Here is a 14956-nt window from a genome sequence, read left to right on the forward strand (position 1 = left end):
GCTGAGCTCTTTTGCTCAAAGCTAATGCTCTACCTCTTTGAGCCACAGTTCCACTTGCCATTTTCTGGTGGTTCAATGGAGGTAAGAATCTCATGGACTGTCCTGCCTGGGCTGGCTTTGAACCATGAGCCTCAGATCTCAGTCTCCTGAGTTAGCCATATCACCTGCCTTTTGAAGCAGATGGCAGGGAAAAGAGCCAGGCACTGGGAAAGGGTAGTGAGCTCCTTCCTGACCCACGCACAGTTCCTACCACGGAGGCTGCTGAGCCACTGGGAATCCTACAGCCGCCACCCTGGCTGCAGGCCCGGGCGGACGAGCTGCTCAGGTGGGGCTGGGAGCAGCAGGGCCCAGACCATCCCTCCCGCTGCAGCTCCACCTCACTTCCCAGCCCCAGGCCTGGGCCTCACTTCTCCTAGTCTTCCCCAGCCTTCAGCCCGCTCTGGCCCATCCCCTGCCTCTGCCTCTGTTGGCTTCCTTGCAGGCTCCCCAGAGATACACTCCATGGCCCCCCTTATCCGCTCCCTCCTCCTGGTGGGCCCCTCCGGCATGGGGAAGAAGATGTTGGTTCAGGCTGTGTGTACGGAAACCGGTGCCAACCTGTTCGACCTGTCACCTAACAACCTGACAGGCAAATACCCTGGCAAGAATGGCTCACAGATGATAGTGCACCTGGTCTTCAAGGTCTGGAGCCCTGGGCTCTGAGGCTCTGCCTCCTCCGCTTGTGACATCAGACGGAGTGGGGGGTGGGCCTGTATGGATGGGGGTCACTTGGTGAGATTTCAGAACTGGAACTAGTGAGATCTTCCTACCAACCCCTTCCAGGACCCTGAGCTGGGGAAGGTGGAGGGGGGGAGACTGAGGCTTTCTATGCAACCCCTCCCCCGGAGGATGGTGACTGAAGGTCTGGGACAGTAGGGGGCGTTTGCAGCTACAGCTCCAAGGACAACCCTGAACCTAGGGGCTGACCTAGTAGGGTCATGACCTTTGACCCAGAGGTCGATATCTGATTTGTACCCTCTGACCCCTCCAGGTGGCCCGGCTCCTACAGCCCTCTGTGATCTGGATTGGACAAGCAGAGAAGACTTTCTATAAGAGGATCCCAAAGGAAGAGATAAATGTGAGAGGTGGACAGGCAGCCAGAGCCAGGGGCCGAGGTTTTGAATGAGTCTCTCAAATTGGGCACCAGTAATCTGTAATCCCAGCTACATAGAAGGCTGAGATCTGAGGATTGCAGTTCGAAGCCAGCCGGGGCAGACAAATTTGTGAGATTCTAGGGCTGGGAATATGGCTTAGTGGTAGTGCTTGCCTAACATGCATGATTCCCTAGGTTCAATTCCTCAGTACCACTTAAACAAAAAACCCACAAGTGGCACTGTGGCTCAAGTGGTAGAGTGCTAGCCTTGAGCAAAAAGAAGCTCAGGGACAATGCCAGGCCCCGAGGTTAAGCCCCAGGACTGGCACACGCACACAAATTGTGAGACTCTTAGCTCCAATTAACTACCAAAAAGTGAAAGTAGAGATGTGACTCAAGTGCTACAGAGTCAACCTTGAGCAGAAAAAGCTCAGGAAGGGAACATGAGGCCTTGGGTTCAAGCCCCTGCAAAAAGAGAGAAATAAAAAAAAGGAAGGAAGGAAGCAAGGGAAAAAAGAAAAAGGAAGGAAGCTGGGCACTGGTGGCTCATGTCTGTAATCCTAGCTACTCAGGTGGCTGAAATTTGAGGATCATAGTTCAAAGCCATCCCAGGCAGAAAAGGCTGTGACATTCTTACCTCCAAACTGGAAGTGGAGCGGTGCTCAAAGTGGTAGAACAAAAGAGCTCAGGGACAGTGCCCAGGCACTGAGTTCAAGCCCATGACCAATCCCCACCCCCACCCCCCCAAAAAAAGGAAAGAAGGACTAGCCCCTCAGGCCTCAGTTCCTGTCAAAACAGGATGGACAGCCTCTTCTCACTTCGTCAGGGCCGACAGGAGGCTGAGACTGGGCCATGTGCTCTGTGAACATGGGGGGCCCCTATGGGGCCTGACCCCTTCACCTTCTCCTCTCTGGAGCAGATGGACCCAAAGCGAATAAAGAAGGACCTCACCAAGGCTCTGCGACTGCTGGGCCCAGGGGACCGAGTGCTGCTCATAGGCACGACGGAACAGCCGTACCTGGCAGACATGAAGGGGCTGTGTCGGGCCTACGAGCGGATCCTCTTTATCTCGCGGCCTGATTATGCATCTCGTTATGGTGAGGGCAGAGATGGAGTCCAGGGATCACTGCGCCACTCCCCCCCCCAACAAAAAACCCTCCCAGCCTCTTTCCAGCCCCCATTCAGCCTTGGGCAAGGTGTCACACACATCCCAGTTCTGTGGGTCCAACCTCAGCTTTATGGACACACACTGGCCACTCTCCATCCTTTGGATCTCCATTTTCTGGGGCTCAGCTAGGACCCCTCCCCAGACCTTCCTCGAAGGAGGAGCTGCTCCCCGAGGAACCAAGTTCCTTCACACCCTGGCGGCCAGGGAGGTTGTGGGCCTCTGACCTGACCCTGCTGCCCGCTGCCCTCTCTGCCCTGTTCCTCTCCCTGGCTGCAGTGCTGTGGAAGCACATGATCCAGGCCCAGGGCGTACGGGTCACCCAGAGCCTGGACATCAGTGGGCTGGCCAGGGTGTCCGATGGCTACACACCCAGTCACATCTTACAAGTGATCCAGACTGTGCTGACCGACCGTCGGCTCCTACAAGTGTCTAAACGGCCCCTGGTGGCCTCTGAGTTCGTGGAACAGCTGGGGAAGCTGGACCCAGTGTACAAAGAAGAGGAGGAAACTTTGAAGGTGAGGCTGCCAGGCAGGCAGGGGACTGGGTGGCAGCAGTGCCAGCCACAAGTCAATCCTGTAATGCATGCTTTGCTTCCATGTCAGAAGACAGCCAGCGTAAAGGGACTTGGATTTGAACCGGGAACTGGCAAACAGGCTAAGGGAGGGGCAGGGCGATCTTGCCTGGGCTTGGCAAGAACTAGAAAGGGCCACCTGCCTGTGAGGGGCCTGTGGGACCAGCTCACTACACACATTGGCCCCCTTGAATGGTGCCTATCCCCTGCGCGTCAGGCTGGCCTTAGAAGAGAGGACTGGACGGGAGGGGTGAATGGGGCCGGGTTCCCCAAGAATGGCTGGCCCTGTGGGAAACCCCGGCTCTGACAGGACACATACCTACAGAGGAAAAAAGGATCCCAGAAAGAGGGGAGAAGGTGGAAGAGAGCCAAAGGTAAGGGTTCTTGGGTCCACCCTTCTCCCCTGCCATTCCAGGACTGGTACTTCAAGACTCCGCTGGGCAAAAAGTATATGCAATTTTTAAAGGACCGGAAGGCTGAGGAGGCCAGGCTGGCAAAGGAGAAGAAGAAAAAGGCTGAAGGCTGAGACCTGCGGATGCCCCTGGGGCCTCCAGCCTGAAGGGGAGGGGCAGGGGCATAAACACCAGACGAGCGTCTCATCTGCCATCTGTGCCTCCTCTGTCCCTCTCTGTGCTGCCTGCCTCGTGCACCTTCCTGCACTCCTTGCTCCTCTCACTCAAACGTCCCCATCCCCCCACACGCCATCTCCTTGGCACTTCCTTTGTAGGCGCTCCACCTCACTTGCTTCTCCACAAACTAAAAGAGGGAAAATAGGAGAGGAAGGACCGGAGAGGGAAAAGAGAGGAGAGACAGTAAGGGTAAGAGAAAGGCAAGTCTACAAATAACAGGCCCTACGTGGAACCCCATGGTGCTGGCTCCCGGTGTGACCCGGACCATACTCTCCTGGCCCTATGCCTCACTTTCCTTACTTGTAAGGAAAGCTGAGTGATCTCTAAGACCCTTCCTGTTTGGGATCGGCTTCTGCTAGCTTTTGTATCTGCAGAGGCAGATGGTCACACCTGTAATCCTAGATCTGGGCTGGGAAGGCGGCTCAGTGGCAGAGTGCTTGCCTTGCATGTATGAGGCCCTGGGTTCGATTCCTCAGCACCACATAAGCTGTGGTAGAGCGTTAGCCTTGAGCTGAAGAGCTGAGGGACAGTGCCCAGGCCCAGAGTTCAGGCCCCATGACCAACAAAACAACAACAACAAAACAACCCCAAAGCATATGCTTTCTTCTCATTTTGCCTTCTATTGCCCTTGAACAAAAGCAGCTTCCTCCTTCTGATGGCCCTCACTGGACAGGGCTTCCTCCTCCCCCCTTCTCCAGCTTAGACCCCGGCCTGCCATGGAGGGCAGGCGTGGCTCCTGCAGCCTGTGGGTAGAACCCTGCTCCCTTTGGCAGACATCTGTTTTCCAGAAAACCCCTAAGGACAGTTTGCAATGGGTGCTGGGCCCCGGCTCACTGCCTGGTTCTCAGTACTGAGTCAGAGAAAGTGCAGGACTCAAGAACAGACTTTTTTTTTTTTTTTTGCCAGTCCTGGGGCTTGAACTCAGGGCCTGGGCACTGTCCCTGAGCCTCTCTGTGCTCAAGGCTATCGCTCTACCACCTGAGCCACAGCGCCACTTCCAGCTTTTTCTGTTGATGTGGTGCTAAGGTATTGAACCCGGGGCTTCATGCATGTGAGGCCAGCACTCTACCACTGAGCCACCTTCCCAGCCGTCCTGTGTGTCCTTGGGAAAATCCCATCCCTTCTCTGGGTTATGATGGCCTGTGTCTGACCTGAGGACCAGAGACAGTGTCCACTTGGACATCACCTGGCCTGGAAGTGAAGCATGGGGTTGCGTGGCTCTCCGTGCTTCTACCTGGCCTTCTCCTGGCCTGGGAGTTTCATATGGGAACTGATTGCTGCCAGGAGTTATTTAAAGCTTCCCCTGCCCCTCCCAGACTGGCCTCTCCTGGCCAGCTCTGCCTGCCCAGTCCACCTGCAGCCTTGCCGGCTGCGTTGGCTGTCTCCCAGAAGCCGCCATGCCTAAGGGAAGGAATGTAGGGAAGGCCGTGGCCCATGGGGGCCACCCTCTGGGGTGCCTTCCTTCAGTCTCTGCCTGCCACGTCTGGGGGGTCCAGTCCTGCCCAGCCCAGGCAGCCTGTCGGTCTCCGCCGCTGCCGTGCCGCGACATGGCGCTGCAGAATGCCCTCTACACGGGGGACCTGGCCAGGCTGCAGGAGCTCTTCCCGCCTCATAGCACAGCTGACCTGTTGCTGGAGAGCCGTACAGCAGAGCCTCGCTGGAGCAGCCACCAGAGGGGTGAGGGGCAGCATGTGTGTGTGTGGGAAACTGAGGCAGAGGTGACTGTCCCAGGCTGAGTTCCCAAGGCTTGAAAAAAGAAGCCCCTGGCTGATGCTTCCCATACCCTGAACACTTGGACAGCGTTCATCTTGGCCTAGGGAAGAAGTCATGTGGAGCCCAGAATAGCTTCTGCTGGGCCGCGTGGCCAGCTCAGGGACGCCAGGCCCTCGGAGTGTCCCTTCTCCTGCCCCTCTGCCTGTGGCTTCCGCGCCCTCCCCCCTCCACCCGTGCTCATGAGCGGGTACCCAGAAGAGTGCGGGGGGCAGGGGGAGCCCCATGGCAACAGACACAGCCTCTGTGCCAGGCTGGTGGAGTCCAGCGGAGGGTCTGAGGAGCCCCCCGGGTCGGGCCCGGGCCCCATTGCCGTGGGCACAGCCGCAGGCCCCGCCCTCGCCCTCTGGCAGGCGGTGCTGGCAGGGGACGTGGGCTCCGTCGCCCGCATCCTCGCCGACTCCAGTGCTGGCCTGGCTCCCGACTCTGTCTTTGACACCAGCGATCCAGAGCGATGGAGGGACTTCCGATTCAACATCCGAGCTCTGAGTATGGGCCCGGGGTGCAGGGGGTGGGAGAGGGGCGGCTGCAGACTCAGCTCTGAGTCCTTGTCCTCCCTCCCCCACTCGGGCAGCTGCAGGCCATCCCTTGAGATCTGAGGTCCTGTCCCTCTTTCCCCCAGGGCTCTGGTCTCTGACCTACGAGGAGGAACTGACCACCCCGCTTCATGTGGCGGCCAGCCGAGGCTACACCGAAGTCCTGCGACTGCTGCTCAGACGGAGGGCCAGACCGGACAGCGCCCCCGGGGGCCGCACCGCCCTGCACGAGGCCTGCGCTGCGGGCCACCCGGCCTGTGTCCATGTGCTGCTGGTGGCCGGAGCAGACCCCAATGCGCCAGACCAGGAAGGAAAACGCCCCTTGCATCTCTGCCGAGGGGCTGGCACCCTTGAGTAAGTACCTCGGACCCTAGGGACAGTCAGGGGCTCAGGGAGGATGTGGGCAGGTTGGGACATAGTTATTCCCCAAATGATTCCCCAACCATTGATCCGTGTGAATTCTGCAATGGCCTGGATTTAGGATGGTAGAGGGCTGTTCCAGGGGCCTAGCTTCTTTTCTTTTCTTTTCTTTTTTGCGGTCGTGGGGCCTGAACTCTGGGCCTGGGCGCTGTCCCTCAGCTCTTCAGCTCAAGGCTAGCGCTTTACCACTTGAGCCACAGCACCATTTCCAGCCTTTTCTGTGTATATGGTACTGGGGAATCGAACCCCGGGCTTCAGGCATGCAAGGCAAGCACTCTATCGCTGAGCCACCTTCCCAGCCAAGGGGCCCAGCTTTGTAGCCTGCCCTGGGAAAATTGTACCAACCCTTTGGAGAAGCCATATTACAGTGAATATTGGTTTGGTGGTGTTTTGGGGAGTGCTGGGATTTGAACCCGGGCCCTTACACTTGTTAGACAGTTTGCTCTACCACGAAGCCATGCCTAATCCATATTTTTCCCCTTTTTGCTTTTATTTTTCAAATAAGGTTATACTTTTTGCCTGCACTGGCCTAGACCTTGATCCTCCTTCATTTGCTAGGCAGGTGCTCTACCAGCTAAGCCATGCCCCCTTCCCCCTTCCCTTTCACCTTCCCTTCCCGTCTCTTTCCTTTCCTTCCCTTTTGCTTTTCCTTTCCTTTCCTTTTCTTTTTCTTTCCTTTCCTTTTCTTCCTTTGTCCAGAGGCTTGAACAAAAGACCTGGGTGCTCTTCCTGAGAGAGTGGTAGATTAACATTCTTCCACTTGAGCCAGAGGCCCATTTTTGTATGTGGAGGAAGTAGTTTACTGGAGATAAGAGTCTCACAGACTTTCCTGCCGTGGCTGGCTTCAAACTACGGGCCTTAGATCTCAATCTCCTGAGGAGCTGCGATCCTAGGCGGGAAAGCACCTGGCTCCATCAGATCTCTTTGTTTTTAAGCCAGCTCTGACAAGTTTTATTGAAGAAAAATTATGCACTGTTTACTTTTCTCCAGTTTGTTCTGGCATGTTTCTAGTGACGTGGGAATCCCCTGGATCGGTGATAGCCAGTGTGCACTCCGTAGCTATTCCCACGTGCTGTGCCCAGTTCAGTGTTGCTGATGGACCCCCATTTTGGCCAGCATAGTACAGTATTCTATTTCAAATTTCCTCAAGGCTGGGCAGGTGTTGGCGAGGCTGACCAATTGCCCTTCGCCCTGCATCTTCGGAGCGTTTGAACCCCAGCGTGTACTTTTCACTTTTTTTGGGGGGGGGTCTAGTTGTGAAGCCTGAACTCTGGGCCTGGGCACTGTCCCTCAGCTCTTCAGCTCAAGGCCAGCACTCTACCACTTGAGCCACAACGCCATTTCCAGCTTTTTTCTTTTTGTTTATGTGGTGCTGAGGAATCGAATCCAGGGCCTCATGCATTCAAGGCAAGTGCTCTACCACTGAGCCACCTTCCCAGCCCTACCTTTCACTTTTCATAACAAGTTGGAGCCTAGAGTTGATCCACTCCAGAGGCTTTTCTCTTTTTTTGTCTTATTGGTGGCCACCAACTTCCTGCCCACTAGCGAGAAAGGCCATCAGATTCCTTAAGCCCTCGCACCTGTAACCCTAGCTACTCCGAAGGCTGGGATGTAAAGATCATGGATGGAAAAGCCATGAGACGCCTATCTCCATGTAATCAGCAAACAGCAGAAGTGGAGGTGTGGCTCAAGGTAGAGCACTAACTTTAAGTGATAAAACTCCTGAGTGGGAGCCGGAAGCCTCAAGTTCAACCCCAGTACATGCACAAAAAAAATAAAAGTTGGGGATGGGAAAGTGGCTCAGGGGTAGAGTGCTTGCCTTGCATGCATGAGGCCCTGGGTTCAATTCCTCAGCACCACATAAGCAGAAAAAGCTGGAAGTAGTGCTGTGGCTCAAAGTGGTAGAGCGCTAGCCTTGAGCTGAAGAGCTGAGGGACAGCGCCCAGGCCCAGAGTTCAGGTCCCATGACCAGCAAAAATAAATAAAAAATAAAATTAAAAGTCATAAGCAAGGAAGCTGAGCAAGCGGGAGGCCCTGGGTTCAAACTCAAATACCACTGAAACAATGATAAGGAAATAATTTTCTATTTTGAGCACCAGTGTGCACGTAGCTTTTACAGATGTCCACTGAGACTGGCCGGGCTGCGGCACTCACCCACGTGGCCAGAGGCCACCATCTTGGACAGTACCATGGCTCCACATAAGACCACATCTTTAGCTTGGGCCATTGCTCAGCCCAGGCCTTTCTTGAGTAAAGATATGTGTATTTAAGCATCTTGTAGAACATTCCAAACATACAGAACGGTAGCTTGGATATAAAATGAGCCCTTTGACCCATCCAAACCGCCCACTTCACTCCCCAAAGGCAGGCCTGTTGAGTTCAAATGATGATGGCTCAGATGCGATCTCATACGTGCTCACAACCACCATCAGGCCCAGCTATTTTTTATTGTTGTTGTTGTCAGTTGTGGGGCTTGAACTCAGGGCTTAGGCATTGTCCCTGAGCTCTTCAGCCAAAGGCAAGCTCTCTACCACTTGACCCACAGCGCCACTTCCGGTTTTCTGGTGGTTAATTGGAGATAAGAGTCTCTTTGGGCGTTCCTGCCCAGGCTGGCTTTGAACCTCGATCCTCAGATCTTACCTCCTGAGTGGCTGAGATGACAGGTGTGAGCCCAGCTTTTATTAATTACTCTCATTTGACATATAAAGCACCCGGCTCACAGAGGAGCCTCAAATTTTGGCAGATTCCTAACTCCTGTCTGTCCCCAGGGCCATCTTGGAGCCAGTCTATGGGTTAATTTTGGTTTTGTCCTTCCTTGTCCTATGGTCCCATCTGCATTTGTGCCTGCTGGTAAGTTCCCCACAAAACTCGGCACACAAAACTTTCAAACTACCCAGCTGCCCCTGACCCCAAATGCCAGCTCCATACGCCCTTGGAGCCTGGGAGCTGTGTGATGTGAGCGTTCTCAGCCACGCTGCAGCAGTAGGGGCAGATGGTCCTCTCCAGCTGTGTCATAACCATGTGACTTTAACCCTATGGGGAGTCAGTGGATGGTCCCTGCAGGAAGTGTGAGTGTGCACGTGTGCACGCGCATGCACTAGTAGTAGGACTTGAATTAAGGGTCTCATCTTCTTCTGGCTTAGCTTTTTCACTCAAAGCAGTTAGTTGCTCTACCATTTGAGCCAGAACTGCACTTTTGGCTTTTTGCTGGTAATTGGAGATAAGAGTCTCTTGGACTAGTTTCCTGAGCTAGCTTCCTACCTCAGTCCTCAGATCTCAGCCTCCGGAGTAGCTAGGATTATAGGTGTGAGCCACTGGCACCTAGCTAGTAGGTGGGTATTACAAAGGCCATGGGGTGGGGGGCAACATGGTAGCAGATATCTATAGTCCCAACACTCTGGAGATTGAGGCAAGAGGATCCCTTGAGTCTAAGAGTTCAAGACCAGCCTAGGCAACACAGTAATATCCTATCTCTAAAAAAAGAAAAGAGGAAAAAGGACCACCGATCTTGCAGAATGTGGCTTAGAGGGCAGGGGCTGGCAGGAAAGGTAGGCGAGGGCTGCAAAGCAGAGGCCACCCAGAGCCCCCTGCCACGTCTGCTGTGTTCAGGAGTGCCGGGGTTCATGCCCACTCTCCTTCCACCACCGTCTCCCCTGTCTAGGTGTGTGGAGCTGCTCTTGAAGTTTGGGGCGCGAGTGGATGGGCAGACTGAGGATGAAAAAGAGACAGCCCTGCACGTGGCCGCACGGCTTGGCCATGTGGAAATGGCGGCCCTGCTTCTGAGACGGGGTGCGTGTCCCGATGCCCGCAATGCCGAGGGCTGGACGCCGCTGCTGGCTGCCTGCGACGCCCGTGGCCAGTCCCCCGCCGAGGCCGAGGCCAGCGCCTCGCGCTGCTTCCAGCTGTGCAGCTTGCTGCTCTCCGCTGGCGCCGACGCAGATGCCGCCGACCAGGACAAGCTGAGGCCCCTGCACCTGGCCTGCCGCCGGGGCCATTCGGCCGTTGTGGAGTTGCTCCTGTCCCACGGTGTCAGTGCCAACGCCATGGACTATGGAGGACACACCGCCCTGCACTGTGCCCTGCAGGGCCCAGCGGCCGCCCTGGCCCAGAGCCCTGAGCACATGGTGCGAGCTCTGCTCAACCACGGCGCCGTCAGGGTGTGGCCCGGGGCCCTCCCCAAGGTACGGCACTGGGGGGGGGAGTGCGCAGGCAGGGCCGCTAGGGTGAGGGGATAGGCCTCGGCCGGTGCTTGGGCTCTCTCAGCAACGCAGTCCTGGGACACGTGGTTACATAGACTAGTTCTTCTTGTTTTTCTATAGTCAGTGAGCAAAAGCCAGATAGAGGTAAAGAATGGGACACGGTGGCCCACACCTGTCATCCTGGCTACTCTGGAGGCTGACCTCTGAGGACTGGAGTTAGAAGCCAGCTTGGGCAGGAAAATCCAGGAGACTCTTATCTCCAATTAATTACCATCTGATTGTGGCTGTGGCTCAAGTGTTAGATTGCTAGCTAGCCTTGAGCAAAAAAACTCAAGGGAAGCACCCAGGCCCTGAGTTCAAGCCGCAGGAACTGGCACAGGAAAAAGAAGAAAAAGCATTTAAGAAGCCAGCACCTGTAGCTCATGCCTGTAATCCTAGCTGCTCAGGAGGCTAAGATCTGAGGATCGCGGTTCAAAACCAGCCCGGGCAGGAAAGTCTGAGAGACTCCTATCTCCAATAAACCACTCAGAAAACCAGAAATGGTGCTGTGGCTCAAGTGGTAGAGCACTCGCCTTGAGCCAAAGAGCTGAGGGACAGCACTCAGGCCCAGAGTCCAAGCCCCATGATGACCCCCCCCAAAAAAAGCATTTGAGGAGCTGTCTAGCAGTGGGGTCAGCTGAGCGGGGGCCACGGGGGGACAGGTGCAAGGCTCCCCAGCGACAGAAGGTGAGCCTGCTCCCCCATGCTCGGGGGTCCTTAAGTGGTGGTGGGAGAGCAGCCCCGCTTTCTGAGCGCTGGTGGGTGCTTCCCCTCACAGCGCGGGCCCTGCCCGGCCTGGGAAAACACCTTCCATGGGTATTTTTCAGATTCGATCTAAAATTTCCCTAAAGCGAGTTAAACATGAGGAGCTGGGCTAGGGTGCTCTGTGGCACGGGTGGGCCTAGAAGGGGCATCATGGAGGCCTCTGGGTGGCAGGGGATGCGGGGAAGAGGGGTCTCTTCTCAGAGGGGAGGGATCAGCATGGCTTGGCCTTCTGGGAGTGGGCAGGTGGTGACAGGTCCCCTCCGGCCCAGCCTTGCCCCCTCCAGGGCCCACCCCGCTGTCTTTGTCCTCCCCTTTGCCCACAAAACTAGAAGCATCTGTCTAGATTCCTAAGCAAGACCAAATAATTAAACAGCCCGAGAGTTCGGCAGATTGGTCTCCCCTTTGGGAAAATACAAGAAAATCAACAATTAACACTAATTAATCTCCTATTAACACCAGATAATTAGGAGACGAGCAATTCCCTGTAATCTGACGGCAGCTCTGACAGCTAATGATTTCCCCACCAGGCGGGGCAGAGGAGGACTTGGCAAAGCAAATGACACCAGCCCTCCAGCCCTGCCCCGCCCCGCCGTCCGCCCCGCCCCGCCGCCTGCCGAGCAGAGGGCCCAGTTGTCCCCACTCCACAATCTGCAGCCCCTCCCGTCGGGGCTGGCGTCCCTGCTGTCCCTGCAGGGAGGGCTCTGAGCCCCCGTCGGTGGGACAGTCAGTTCTGCCAGGCACCAGGAGCCACCAGACTGCATCCGGCACTCAAGAGACCTGGAGAGCCACAATTGGCTCACACCTGGAGGCTGAGATCTGAGGATCAAAGTTCAAAGCCAGCCCAGGCAGGAAAGTCTATGAGACTTATCTCCAATTAACCAGCAAAAAGCTAGAAATGGAGCTATGGCTCAATTGGTAGAGCACCAGCCTTGAGCCAAATAACTGAGGGACGGTGGACCAGATTCTCAGTTCAAGCCCCTGTACTAGCAAGGGCGGGGGGAGGAGGGGGAGAGAGAGCATGCAAGAGCTGGATTGAGGTCTGGCTTTGACTCATGTGACTGTAAACAAGTCACTGGAACGCTTTGTACCCCATGTTCCCCACAGCTAGGGGCCCCTGGGTGTCCCTTCCTCCTCTGGCTTCCTCCGAGGGGGTGTGGTGGTGGGCACGGGGCCTGTCTCCTCACCAGAGAACTAACAGCTTCCTGACTCTAGTGCTGGTGTGAGAAATGGAGGCGACACGTGCGGCGCATAATTACACCCTGTCCAGGGTGTAACCTACACACTGAGCTCTAAACCTGTTGCAAGTCTTTGGAAGGAGTGTGCACAGGTGTTTGCTAAGCTGTTAAGCATCCTCTCCGTCTAAGAGCTCATTAGACATGAAAGAGGGCAAGGTGGAGTGGAAGAGCTCCAGTGTGGGCTGCTGTAGCTCCAGGGCAGGATGGAGTAGCCAGGAGGGCTTCCTGGAAGAGGTGAGACAGGATCAACCGTTCTTGGGTAGAGGGGAGGAAGCAGCAGGCAGCATGCTGGGTAAACCCGGATTCTTTCTGAGCTCTGGGGGGAGTGAGGCAGAGGCCTGCTCCAGGCAGTGACACTGCTAAGAGGCAGGGTGAGGAGAAGAGGGACCATGCATGGAAAAATGCTTGTTCCTGGCCCCAAACAAGGGCTGGCCTTCCACCTGTTCACACTACCCACTGGCATGCCCACGGAGGGAGAGATTTCCAAGCTTCTAATGTGTGCAATGGTTGGGGGGAGGGAATACGTGTAGGGGTGTTACTGTGGAGCCCAGACTTAGCTGCTGTGAGACCCATACAAATGCCTGTCAAGATCCAATAAGAGATGGGGTAGAGCCTGGCACCAGTGGCTCTGTTTCTCTTACTTGCAAATTGGAGATACTAACAGTTCATACTGCCTAGAAATGCGGATTGAGTTCATGCATGCCAGGCGCCTGAGGGCTGTAATCCTAACTACTCAGGACACTGAGATCTGAGGATGTGGTTCGAAGCTAGCGCCGGCAGAAAAGTCCCCATGAGACTCTTATCTCCAATAAACCACTCAAAAACTAAGTGTTGCTGTGGCTCAAGTGGTAGAACACTAGCCCTGAGCAAAGAGGCTCAAGGACAGCATCTGGGCCCTGAGTTCAAGCCTCCAACCAACTCACACACAGACACACACAAAGAACTCATGCATGAAAAATGCTAAGTATCTGCCCTGAGCTGCACAATGTAGAAACGTTAGCGTGTGTGAGTTTCCTGCGGTGGGTGTGTTAAGGAACTACAAGCTGAAAGGTGTAAACCCACAGCACCAGATTCCCTCCCACTTCTGGGGGCTGTACTTCTAAAGGACACTGTTGGCAAGTTTGGTGTCTTTCGGGAACAGGGAGGGAGGTGCAGTGCCGGACACTTTCAGCTTCTAGTGCCTACCTGGCCTGCTTTGGCTTGTGGCACATCACTCCAGTGCTGTCCCTGAACCTTCTCTGTGTGTATCTGTGCCTGATTTCTAAAGAACATCTGTCTGGTTGGATTAGGACTTGATGTCTTCACTTTGACTTGATTTCCCCTGCAGAGACCCAGTGATCAGACCAGCATAAGTATAGTAGTGAAGGCACGATCTCTTCCCCACTGCACCGGTCCTATGGGTTGGTGGGTACCAGACATGAGGACGTCAGTGTATTGGGCAGGGAAACACAATTGAGCCCCCCACGGGCTGCCGGGCACCCAGCCCCTCTCCTTCCTGCTGTCGGTGCCTCCTGCAGGTGCTGGAGCGCTGGTGCTCTTCCCCACGGACCATCGAGGTGCTGATGAATACCTACAGCTCGGTGCAGCTGCCCCGGGAGGCGCTGGGGCTGATTCCTCCTGAAACGCTGCAGGTCAGAGCTAGCTCCGCTCTTGGAGACCACACCCCTTCCTGGGCAGCCCGCCCCCCCAGAGGCTTGCTCACACCCCAGAACTCCTGCATGTTCCTGGGCAGCGCCCAGTGCCCTCCAGCCTGCCCCGGTGCAGGGGCACCGCTGGGCCCAGGCTGCCCTCACCTGGAGCCCTTCTGCCCCCCAGGAGCACCGGCGTTTCTACTCCTCCCTCTTTGCCTTGGCCAGGCAGCCGCGCTCCCTGCAGCACCTGAGCCGCTGCGCGCTGCGCTCGCACCTGGAGGGCTGCCTGCCTCATGCCCTGCCTCACCTTCCCCTGCCGCCCCGCCTGCTCCGCTACCTGCAGCTGGAGTTTGAGGACGTACTCTACTAGGTGAGCCCTGGGTGTGCGGGGGGGGGCGGGGAGGGGTCGGGTGGGAGGCAGGAGGGCTGGGGGAGGGCCCTGAGCTACACTTCTGCCCCCCAAGCCAAAAAGCCTCTGGTTCCCTTCCAGGGATGCGATGTTGCCTGCAAGCAGACACCCCGGCCTGCAGGGGGCGCTGCAGAGGTCCTGTCAGCCGGAGGTCCAGCGGGAGGGCAGCGGTGGATGCTGTCTTGAGAGGGGGACACATCAGCAGCCAGAGGGTGTGTGTGTGTGTGTGTGAGAGAGAGAGAGACAGACAGACAGACAGAGACAGAGACAGAGTCCCCTCCCTGTGAATTAAAGCTCTCGAGGCTGTGTGGCTTGGTGCTGTCTCCAGTCGCCTTCCTCAGGCCGATGCTCTGTCCTGGCCGGGGAGTCAGGACAGGCTCACATCCAGCTGAGAGCACTGACGGCAGAGGCCCGGGGGGGCGCGGGGGGCGGCTCCGGGCAGAAGTAGACGG

At 56.2% G+C, this 14956-nt stretch overlaps 2 protein-coding genes and 1 pseudogene across 2 annotated transcripts in view; 2 read left to right on the top strand and 1 right to left on the bottom strand.

Annotated features, from left to right (window-relative positions):
- Window positions 1-3918, top strand: part of Iqca1l (IQ motif containing with AAA domain 1 like) — a 14060-nt gene extending 10142 nt beyond the window's left edge. Inside the window, exons 11-15 of the mRNA XM_013027217.1 lie at window positions 482-681; window positions 1031-1117; window positions 2052-2229; window positions 2577-2815; window positions 3287-3918. Of these exons, the coding sequence (XP_012882671.1) occupies window positions 482-681; window positions 1031-1117; window positions 2052-2229; window positions 2577-2815; window positions 3287-3397 (815 nt within the window). The 3' untranslated portion in view covers window positions 3398-3918. The remainder of the gene's footprint in view (window positions 1-481; window positions 682-1030; window positions 1118-2051; window positions 2230-2576; window positions 2816-3286) is intronic.
- A 1144-nt stretch (window positions 3919-5062) lies between these two features.
- Window positions 5063-14782, top strand: Asb10 (ankyrin repeat and SOCS box containing 10). The gene is made up of 7 exons (XM_013027201.1): window positions 5063-5177; window positions 5318-5759; window positions 5893-6160; window positions 9888-10407; window positions 13982-14095; window positions 14280-14465; window positions 14586-14782. The coding sequence occupies exons 2-6, from the start codon at window positions 5453-5455 to the stop codon at window positions 14463-14465; spliced, it is 1395 nt and encodes a 464-aa protein (XP_012882655.1). The 5' UTR covers window positions 5063-5177; window positions 5318-5452; the 3' UTR covers window positions 14586-14782.
- On the bottom strand, window positions 7156-8453 carry LOC105993830 (annotated as a pseudogene).
- Window positions 14783-14956: the final 174 nt, after the last annotated feature.

The sequence above is a fragment of the Dipodomys ordii genome, unplaced genomic scaffold, assembly GCF_000151885.1.
Source record: "Dipodomys ordii isolate 6190 unplaced genomic scaffold, Dord_2.0 Scaffold101, whole genome shotgun sequence".
NCBI lineage: Eukaryota > Metazoa > Chordata > Mammalia > Rodentia > Heteromyidae > Dipodomys > Dipodomys ordii.

Coding starts and splice junctions, on each gene's coding strand:
- Asb10 (XM_013027201.1), top strand. CDS start 5,453: ATGAGCGGGTACCCAGAAGAGTGCGGGGGGCAGGGGGAGCCCCATGGC. Junction 6,161..9,887: donor CGAGGGGCTGGCACCCTTGA/GTAAGTACCTCG, acceptor TCCCCTGTCTAG/GTGTGTGGAGCTGCTCTTGA. Junction 10,408..13,981: donor GGCCCGGGGCCCTCCCCAAG/GTACGGCACTGG, acceptor TGCCTCCTGCAG/GTGCTGGAGCGCTGGTGCTC.